The sequence below is a fragment of the Dermacentor variabilis genome, chromosome 4 (genome assembly GCF_050947875.1).
Source record: "Dermacentor variabilis isolate Ectoservices chromosome 4, ASM5094787v1, whole genome shotgun sequence".
Classification (NCBI taxonomy): Eukaryota; Metazoa; Arthropoda; class Arachnida; order Ixodida; family Ixodidae; genus Dermacentor; species Dermacentor variabilis.
The window spans coordinates 121,283,859-121,294,640 of record NC_134571.1 but is presented as its reverse complement, the minus strand read 5'-3'; the positions used below and the strand labels follow the sequence as shown (position 1 = coordinate 121,294,640).

Below are 10,782 nucleotides of genomic sequence, written 5' to 3'. Positions count from 1 at the left end.
AGTAAACTTTGAGAATTATTTTTTTTTGCGGAATAAAGAAAAGCCATATCGTCTGCTGCTTGAGTCCGCTTGCCAGCCCCAGCTGCGTGCCACAGTCTCAAGGCTGGATGCAGCGAAACAGTGTGCACCAAGCATGACATGATACACTATACAATTATTTACTATAGTTTGCAAGTGGTTGCCCAAGTAGGCATCACGGTGCTTGGATAAGTTCACGCCAACATAACAACACTTTGACAGGTACATACACAAATACCAGGTGACTTCCCTACCCCGTGAGACACTCGAAAGAAGGCGTAGTCGAGACTGGATGAAATTGAGTGTCACTGGAACTGAACTCAGGAAGGCTCTCGAATACCTGACTGATGTATTCGAGAGACTTGCCCTTCGTCTCTGGAGTGCATATGTAGACGAAGATGACCTGCAAACAGTGGCCAACACGAAAATCCAGAAGAGAACGGGAAAGTTGAATAACGGGCGAGCTCCTGGAACTCCTTGGTGATAAGGAACTCGCAGAAGAGGCAGAACCTGGTGCTGACACCGGGGAAAAGACTGCCGGCTCTGGGGTGTTGGACTCTCTCCCATAACGACCGATGGTAGCGGACCGAGGCAGGAAGTCGCAATATGCGTCGTGAGCGACGTGAACGGCGCGTAGAAATAGCGATGGCGGAATTCTTCATTGTTCATGTCTTTGTAGTAGTAGAAGAAGCCCGACGCCTTCAGGCTGGCCATCACAACTAGGGACGAGACAAGCACGAGGCCGCGGCGACCCATACAGTCGATGAGCAGCGATGCTGCGAGCGACGAGATTACTTGCACCCCGCTCATCATAATCGTGCAATCGGCGGCAGAAATCTCGAACCGGGCCACTCGAATATCTTGACAGCGTAGAAGGTGATAACGTTGATGCCGCTGAACTGTTGGAAAAAAACTTGAGCAGGAGCGTGTAGGCGAGCGGCAGCGAGAAGTTGCGCTGCCGCCTGTCTCCGACGCCAGCCGGCTGACGCAGCAAGATAGCCCTGTTGGTCAGGCACTCGGCCTCGGCGCAGTACTTTGGGCCGTACAGGAATCGCAGAGCGTCGAGCGCCCTGTCGCGCCGGTCGTGGGTCACGAGCCAGAGGGGGTACTCGACGGCCAAGGCCACGGAGACGGCCATGAGCACGGGGCACACGGTACACAGCAGAGTGAGGGCCAGCCAGTCGAGCCACTCGCCGTCGACGAAGGCGACCAGCACCTCCAGCGTGATGGCCAACAGCACGCCGGAGCCCAGGAGGCCGTGAACGTGCGGCGGGCTGACCTCGGCCACAAACGCGGCAACCGCTAGCGAGACGAGGCCGCAGCAGAAGCCGGTGAGCACGAGGCCCGTGTACATCCACGGAAGGCTGGCGTTGCACAGCGCGATGCAGAGGCTGCCGCCCACGAATCCCAGCGACGACAGCTGGATGGGCCGCACGCGTCCGAAGCGTTCGACGAGGAAGCCGCTGACCAGGCTGCCCACGAGGGCGCCCACGGCGAGCACCGAGTAAACCTTTAGTACCAAGCCGAGCCAGGCCTCCTGGGACAGCGTCATGTGGACACCGCGGTCTACCCTGCTGGCCAGCGCCGGTGCGAGTAGCCCAGGACTCTGCCCGTGGCGAGCCCACCACGGCCCTGCCCGCCGACTCTGCCCGCCGAGGCGAGCGACGATGAACCGGCCACATAGTAGAAAGCGGGCAGGTTGAGCGCGCGCTGTATCGAAACAGTCAGGTAGCGAGCATGGTGCGCTGCCGCTACTGCTGCAGTCTTCTTCTCCACAGCGCGTGTATCCACCAGGTCCAACCAACCAGTGAAATTAAGATCGGAAGAAATTGTCACCTACGTTGTCAATGAGTAGAGAAAAAGTAAATGCTTAAATATGGAAGTACATGACACCAAAAATGGAAAAGCGTGAGAAAAAAAAGAAGGAATGGAAAGGAAAGACGAAGACGAGCGGCGTAAGGTTAGTAATGCGCAAAACGTAATCACGTGAAAGAAGCCCCACACTGCTAGCGTCAAAAGAAAAACTAGTCTGAATGAGAAAACTCTTGTAGTGTTGGAAGGTCTTGTTAAGTTCTCGCTAGCCTGTGAACAATGGGAAGATGAAGATGAAGTGATTTCATGTCCAAGCTTCACCAAGTGTGGACGACGAGGAGAATAAGGGCATTTTTAACCCTGGAATGTAATTTCCGGATTTAGTTGTTTATAAAGTGCATTTTCTTTTGATTCATGGTTTAGAATGAGCACACTGGGCCAATTTCGATGGTGGATCATCCACACAAGTGTGTGTGTCCCGTGCGGCTATGTTCTCTGCTTTCTTTTTTGATGACCTTCATTTCATTGAAAACCTCACTTGCCTGCCTAATACTCTTCAAAGCTCAGTGACTTTTCCTACTGATTAACCGTCGCAAATATAATTCGGTGTTTTCGCGAATAAAGTAAACAGTAATACCATCGTCAACTGGAGCTCGAGATAGTAGGAAGCCCGGTGTGGGTGAAAAAACCGGCTTTATCAACATTTTCCGGTGTGTTCGGAGTTCGACCCTCCTGGTTAGTGCTCAGAAGATGTCCTCCTTGCAAGTAGGACAGTGTTTTTCCAAGAGTAATCGTATGCGTAGACGTGGCGTAGAAACGGCATGCTTGGACAGTGTTGGGCTTCGTTCCATGCCTGTCATTCAAATTACAGTGCAATAAGCAATTAGGTTTGAGTAGCATATCTTTATGTATTAGCGAGGTTTAAAGGGCCCTATACCAGGTCTTATAGCTAATTTTGGTTACAGGCTGGAAGTTGTTACGTTTCTGCCTCGGGATTGTTTGCATTCCTTTCGCCAAATGCACCACAAATATTCGACAAGGCTTAACTATCCACGTGTGCGCAGCGTCTTAGTCACTACAAATTTCGATAACCTCTACAATGACAAAGTTCACACGGAATGTCAAAACGTTATTAACTACACTACAAACGCGACAGAATAATCGCGGTACGCGTCACGACGCAGCTATGATTACGCCATATGTCCGTGGATGAATGAGTCCATACTTGCCCTACTGAAAAGGACAGACTGCTATTATAATAAATTAAAACATAACAAAACTAACTAATACAAAAGCCAGTTTAATTTTTTTTGAAACAAATCAGTTATGCTAATTCACAAATCAAAGAAGGTCTATTATACGAACTTGATTAAACGACTAAATGGCAATGGAAGGCAAATATGAAAAATAGTAAGAGATGTAGTAGGATTACAGGATAAACAGTATGTTACTCCCGAAAATCCGTCCCCTCAGATTGCTAATGACTTCAATGATTATTTCTCGAAAATTGGTGACAATATATCTAAGAAGTTTGTACTTTCGATACCCACAACCAGGATCCAGAGAAGCATGGGGTGATTTTTCGTTTGGTGAAATAACTCTTGAGGAAATAAAAAGTATCGTAGGCAAATTATCGGCTAATAAGGCATCCGGACTTGACGGTATTCAAGTTAAGATAGTGAAAAACAATATTGATGCCTTATGTGTGTCCCTTTGTCACGTGTTTAACCATGCGATAAGTAGTAATGTTAACCCGAATATTCTGAAAGTGTCAAAGGTTATCCCTGTGTACAAAACTGGTGACCCGAACCATTCGAGTAGTTATAGACCTATTTCAATTCTTAGTGTAGTTAACAGACTATTCGAAAAGCTCATTGTGCTGCAGTTAAATGCATTTCTTGTAAGCAATAACGTTATCTTCCCGCAGCAGCACGGCTTTGTTGTAGGTAGATCTACATCAACCGCAGTTTTAACACTTTCGCAACCGCTTAACTCTACTCTTAACAAGAATAACATTGCTGTGTCAATCTTTCTTTATATAAGAAAGGCGTTCGATACAAGTATGGAAAAACTGGAATCTTATGGTATCGTCGGTAACGCGCTTCAATTCATCCACAGCTACTTTAAGGCACGAACGCAACAAATGGTAATTAACAAACATCATTCTGCTTAAACCGCTATCGTATGCGGTGTACCGCAGGGCTCGGTTTTAGGCCTTATTCTGTTTTCATTATACATAAATGATTTACCGGGCGCACTTAACCTGTCAAAAGTTTTGATGTACGCTGACGACACCGCCTTAGTTTACTCAGGGGACTCCCTCTCGTCATTACAAGACCCTATATCTGGTGAACTGCTAAATGTAGCTAAATGGTTTTCAGAAACTAGACTAGCTCTATATACTGATAAAACTAAGTATATCATATTTAACTCTAACAGGAAAATAGTAGACTACAGTGAGTTCACTTTGACTCTAGTGAACCGAACTCTGGATTGTGTTGATTCATTTTAATATTTAGGTGTTACTTTAGACAGTCACTTGCACTGGAGAGAACAAATTAGCGTTGTCTGTAGAAAACTCGCTTTCAGCTGTTACACACTGGCCCGTGCCGGGCAATATTTTGCTCGTACTTTGCTTCGTTGCATATACTTTTTTTTTTGTTTCATACCCACATGAGCTATGGTTGTGAAATATGGGGCCTAACATATAAAACTTACTTAACACCTACAGTGCACTTGCAAAAACGCGCCCTAAGAATAATAACATTTTCCTCTGTTCATCACCCAAGCAGTGTTCTGTTTACTGACCTTCGTATTCTTTCTTTCACGGCGTTAAGAAAATATAAGATCGCTTGTTTAGTTCACAAAATACTCAACACCAACATTCCCTTACCCAACACCATATTTAATTTCACACGTGCAAACACCAGGCAAGCAACTAACTTTAACTTATACTTTCCTTATTGCAGCAATGTATACGGTGAACGATTCTTAGAGTTCTTTGGCGCTATTACTTGGAACACTGTGCCTGTGAAAATAAAAGTAACCAGAAATTTTGATCTTGTATGTAAACGCTTCTTCTTGTCTAGCCAAACGTAATAGCTCTTCCTTAAAAAAAGTACTTGTTCATGTAAATAATGTTCTTACTCATTGAGTAGATATGTCTTTGGTTGACCTGTATATGTACTTTTGTGTATTAGACCAGCTACTAGCCACATAGGCTATTGGTCCAACTATTTTTGTACGCATTCCTTGACTTGTTTAAATAAAGCTCACTTTTTGATTGATTGCTTGATTCATTGATTGATGTCCTCTAGGCAGCAATCTGCTGCAAAAAATTTTCAAATCGGCTCCCATTAATAGCCGAGATAGAAATACTTCATTGCCGCGAAGCAGTGATTTCAGCAGGCGGGCTCCACTGCCAAGCGAGACACTCCGCTTGTCCCGTCTAGCCTCTGCACGTGAAATTCGTTCCCTGCGTTAAACCGTACCGGACCGTGAGGATCCCGTGACACGTACGTTACGGGGCCCGCCTTCACTTATTTTTTTCTCCTGGTTTTATTTTTTTTTCGGCGCGGCGCACTTCTACTGACGTCATCTCGCACGAGCTGTTTTGATTGCCTGGTTTCGCGCAGCGCACGATTTTGCACGCTGTGCATGACGACACCTGACTAGCGCTATAAGTCAGTGCTACAATAATACTGAGGCAGATACAAGTGGATCACAGAGCATTATCCCGCGCTGGAGCATGGCAGAAAGTGACATAGTTTCGGTGTCTACGCGCGCGACTGCACGAAGGTGGGGACAGGATAGACGAAACGGAAGTACATCTCTCTTGCTGCGGTGCAAAGTAAAACAAAGCATGTAGACATTCGGTTCGTGTGTTTTATTATTTCTCTAAGCTTTATTTCGTCAATTCAAGCAACAGATCACACAAATAACAGATGTTGCCTTGAGTAATTCTCCAAGTCACGTGTCTCGATGATTGACGTCACACTGCGAACACGAGTACGTAGGCGCAGGAACACGTGTACTTCACCGTGCGGCTTCGAGCGCGATTGCCGCGAAGGAAAGAGAAAACAGCGTTTGGATTGAATTTTCAGACCTTTCCGTGGCGTGTAGTGATGTAATACTTCGGAAACACGATCGTTAGCATGCATTGTATCATCTGCGCTTGTCCGCTCAAAATGGCCAGACCTGGTGAGGGGCCCTTTAAGTCCGAAAACTTTACAGCGGGTAATGATGGGCCTTCTAAAGGAGGGGGGGCTAAGGATTAGTTTTGACCACATAGGGTCCTTTCACATACATACATACATACATACATACATACATACATACATACATACATACATACATACATACATACATGCCAGTGGCTTAGCCAGTAATTTCTTTCGGGCGGGGGGGGGGGGCGCTCACGTGGCAGCCCGGCCGCCTCCCTATATTATTTGTCGAGGGATCAAATACATGTATAATAAGTGCATTGTCATTGCCAAAGATACAGCAAAAGAATTCTTGAACGCTACGCACTATCAAGACATGTAAAATATTTATTTTTTCATATAAAAAGAAGCTCGTATGTATCAAAAATTCTGCCCGAAATAACTGATCAACGCTTCCTTGTTTTTTGTCTAGTTAATAAGTAAAAAAAAATATCACATGAACTTAAGAAATGCATCAGTTCGAAACCAGCAAAGAAGTGCATGTCGCTGATATGAAAAATGTAAAAGCCATGAAATGAACAAGTTGAGGACAAATGTTTTTATGAAGCTTTGACATTCAATTACCTTCTTCACATGTTTGTAGGTATGCAACGGCCAAAGAAAAATCTCAATGACGCTGTCTTTTGTTCCAATGTATTCCGCGGGACTAGCTGTCAGCGGTCGTGTATCCTGGGTAATTGCACCGAAATTATAGTTGAAACCGAAAGCACATATAAAAAGCAGAAGCTCTGCAAAATATACGAGTACATTAGCAATGTGAAGATGCACTTCAATATAAATCGAAGATAGAGCTTGACAAAGGGCAAGAAAGGGCCACTGGAAACAAAGGTTCACTGCCCGTATACAGAAAACATCGCAACAAGATATTTAAACATACGCATAAGTCTCCAATAAATCTACGTATCTAAGAAAAAGTCACTATATATAATGCGTCATGCAAGGCAAATAAACATGTTGCGTAATCAGATTCACAGAATTCTAAGGCCCTTTCCCCCCTCCCCCCGCCTCCGCTCCGCCTGATGTTTCGCGCGCGACGGAAGGCGGCCCGCTTCCTTCCCGCTTTTCTCCCTTGTGCACACAAGACTGAGCCACCATCTTTGGCTCACCCATGCCTCCCCCCCTCCACTACGCTTTCACTCGCGTATACAGCTTGCGGCGCGCGGTCACGATGATATCTCCCTTGGACTTTATACAGAACATGACGGCGACGGCAGGCATGCACTTGGAGCGTCCATATAATTGCTACAATAATACTATCTTAAGAGTGTCCGGCACCTGAAGCGTCCCGTGGCCCATTACTTTCCGCAAAAGAAGAAGGAGCAACAAAACCGAACTTTCCCCATGCGACAAGTCGCTGCGCCGTAACGATGTGTTTTCTTTTTCTTTTTGAGGCCAGGGCACCGAAATGAAAAAAAAAATACGCAAAGGAAAGCATGTTGGCCACAATCGAATGCCTACTTTGGCCACCTAACATGATGCTTTAAGTGATGCTTTTCAGCGCGAGAACTCGAGAGAAAAAAAAACAGAGAGGCAAAAGGAAAGGAAAGACGAGTGCTACAGTTACAACTGTTTATTCCGAAAACAGGGCATCCCATATATACACAAATATACAAACAAAAGCATGTACGTATGTGTGTAAGGACATTACTTCCACCACGCCCAACCTAATCGTGCAGCCGGCGGCCGAGGTCACAGATCCGGAGCGTTCCAATGTCTTGGCAGCGTAGAAGGTGATAACGTTAATGCCGCGGAAATTGTCTACAAACACGAGTAGCAGCGTGTAGGCGAGCGGCAGCGAGAGGCTGGGCTGCAGCAGGTCTCCGACGGCAGCCGGCTGACGCAGCAAGCTATCCCCGTTGATCACGCACTCGGATCCGGCGCAGAACCTTGGCCCGTACAGAAATCACAGAGCGTCGAGCACCTCGTCGCGTCGGCCGTGGGTCACCAGCCAGCTGGGGAACCCGACGGCGAAGGCCATGGAGACGGCCATGAGCACAGGGCCCACGGTACGCAGCAGAGCGAGGGCCAGCCAGTAGAGCCACGTGTCGCCTACGAAGACTGCCAGCGCGCCCAGCTTGATGGTCTACTGCACGCCGAAGCCCAGCAGGCCGCGAACGTGAGGCGGGCTGATCTCGGCCACAAACACGGGAACCGCGAGCGAGACGTGGCCGCAGCAGAAGCCGGTGAGCACGAGACCCGCGAACATCCACGGAAGGCTTGCGTTGCACAGCGCGACGCAGAGGCAGCCGCCCACGAAGCCCAGCGACGACAGCTGGATGGACCACACGCGTCCCAAGTGCTCGATGAGGAAGCCGCTCACCAGGCTGCCCACGAGGGCGCCCATGGCGAGCACCGATCCCAACCAAGTCTCCTGGAAGCGCGTTATGTGGACTCCGCGGGCCGCCATGCTGGCCAGCGGCGGTGCAAGTAGCCCAGGACGCTGCCAATGGCCACCGAGGCGAGCAGCGATGAACTGTCCACATAGTAGAAAGGGGGCAGTACACGCTGTATCGAACTAGTTCGTTTTTCTTCTTCTACTTCTTCCTTCAAATTTTGGTAGGTACCCACGAGGGGGTATTGACGATGGTTCTCAGTGGCAACATAATATGAACTTCTTGCTTCCTGTTTATTGGTTTGTGCTATTCATATTTAATTATTAGTAAATATATATTAATGCCAAGCTTTCTTTGCCTCTTCCTTCGACTTTCCCACTGCTGGTGCTGCTGTCTGGCACACTGCGTCGGGAGGTGGTTCAGAGCGTGTGTAGAGATGAGAGGAGCCGGACAAAGAGGAAAGGCGGCGCGAGAAACTCGTTTGGACCTCACCGCGTCGAATGTGCACAATGCCCTCTGGAGATCCCTGGGCGTCGCCACTTTAGCGTCTTGGCAGCTATAACAATTCGCGACCTCCCTCAAAAGCATTACAGAAAGTCCAGCGCTTCCCTTTACTAACATGCGAGTCCAGAGATGTAACAATGTGGTTTGGTAACCAACTCTATTGGGAAATAGTTTGCGGGAAAAAAGGAGAAGCCCTGAAAACAGACGTTCGAAATGGCATTTCTTATTAATTTTTCTGGAGTGATCTATTCTTGAAGATATACACACCAGAAGAATACAGAAATTCGTGTTGATGTCAATCCCATTCCGCGATATCTGATCCAGCAACGATAGATGGCACAAAGTGCGATGTTACTCGAGGGTATACCATGATAAGGAATGCTTCGTCGCTGTGAAACTAGTGCTTGGTTGGTAGGAATTAGGAAATGGGCAGCACAATTCTGAAGGCATTCTATGGAATCCCTAAGTGTTTTACTATCCATATCCCACGTAACTGCTGCATACTCATTGATGGATTGGACATGAGTTGTATACAAGATATTCTTAACAGCAGATGGGGTCGTCCTGAAGTTTATTTTCCGAAAATTTAAATCTGCCCCAGCCTTCGAGGTAATATAAGGAACGTGTTTATTCTAGATAAGGTCTGATGAGAAGAAGCCTCTTAAGTATTCTGACCTCATTGACTATCCTTACTGACTTGGAATCTAGGTTGTACAGTATACTTGTATTAGAGCGCTTTGTACTGAAACGAATATGGCTACACTTAGACAAAGTTAGACTCATTTGCCGTTTGAGGCACCAATCTGACACACGTGAAAGTCCCATTATAGTAGCGGTATCGTCCAGAGTGTTTATTTCTCGGTTCAATACGCAATCAGCATACAACGTTATTTTTGATTTTGCATCTGTCCTAATGTCATTGATGAATGTAAGAAAAAGCAGTGGGTCCAGCAAAGAGCCCTGGAGGACGCCTGAAGTGACCGGGACCCATTCGGACCCATTAATTACTCGTGATATAAAATTTAATATTTTTATGGATTCAAAGGAAAATACTTTCAGGAAGCCCAATAATCTTCAGTTTGAAAAGAAGACGGCACGGCACCATACCAAAGCTTTGCGAAAATCGAGCGTGATACAGTTCACTTGATTTCCATGGTCAAATAAGAAACTATCATATGGAAATTCGATTACTTGAGTAACGCAGGAATATCTGGATGTGAAGCCATGCTGAAAGAATACAATAAAATTGTGTGGCTGTAGATACCGGTAAATGTTACTATAGAGCGCATTTTCGAGTACTTTACAGCCGACACTAGTAGGTGTTATTGGCCTATTCTTAAATACCTTGCAGGGAGGGCTCCATTTACGAATAGGGACGTTTGCTGTACCGCAGTCGGATGATAATTCACCAGACATATGGGAAAGGTTACATAAACTGCAATGAATTTCGTTACTGCAGGGGCACAGGACTTAGGAACAATGCACGAAATAATATCTGGACCAGTAGCAGAACTTGATTTTAAGTAATTAAGGCGTTTGTGTATTCCATCATATGATAAATTTATTTCAGGCGTACGTTCTAATTTGTGGGTAACGTGTGGCGACATGTGTGATGTAACAAGTGGTGAAAATATGCTGCACTAATAACAGTTAAAAAATCCGCCTTGTGAACATCGTCAGTAATTGGACCTGCATAAGAGGAAATGGGTGGGATAGAACTGTTTCTTCTGCCATTGGATTTACTAATTTCGAAAGCTCTTTTGGATTACGCGGAAGCTGTTCACCAAGAGAAAAAGAAATAGACATATCTCGCGCACTTGAACATTGATTTCATAATCTCGCCTATTTGATCAATTTTATTATTTAAGTGTCTGTATTATTATTTGTGTAGG

General features: G+C 46.2%; 1 protein-coding gene and 1 pseudogene across 1 annotated transcript; both read right to left on the bottom strand.

Annotated features, from left to right (window-relative positions):
* Positions 1-268: 268 nt before the first annotated feature.
* Positions 269-1,648, bottom strand: LOC142578317 (facilitated trehalose transporter Tret1-2 homolog; annotated as a pseudogene).
* Positions 1,649-8,136: 6,488 nt separating this feature from the next.
* LOC142578316 (solute carrier family 2, facilitated glucose transporter member 8-like) lies at positions 8,137-8,460 on the bottom strand. The gene has a single exon (XM_075687717.1). It carries the CDS (start codon positions 8,458-8,460, stop codon positions 8,137-8,139), a length of 324 nt encoding a protein of 107 aa, XP_075543832.1.
* Between the last annotated feature and the right edge of the window lie 2,322 nt (positions 8,461-10,782).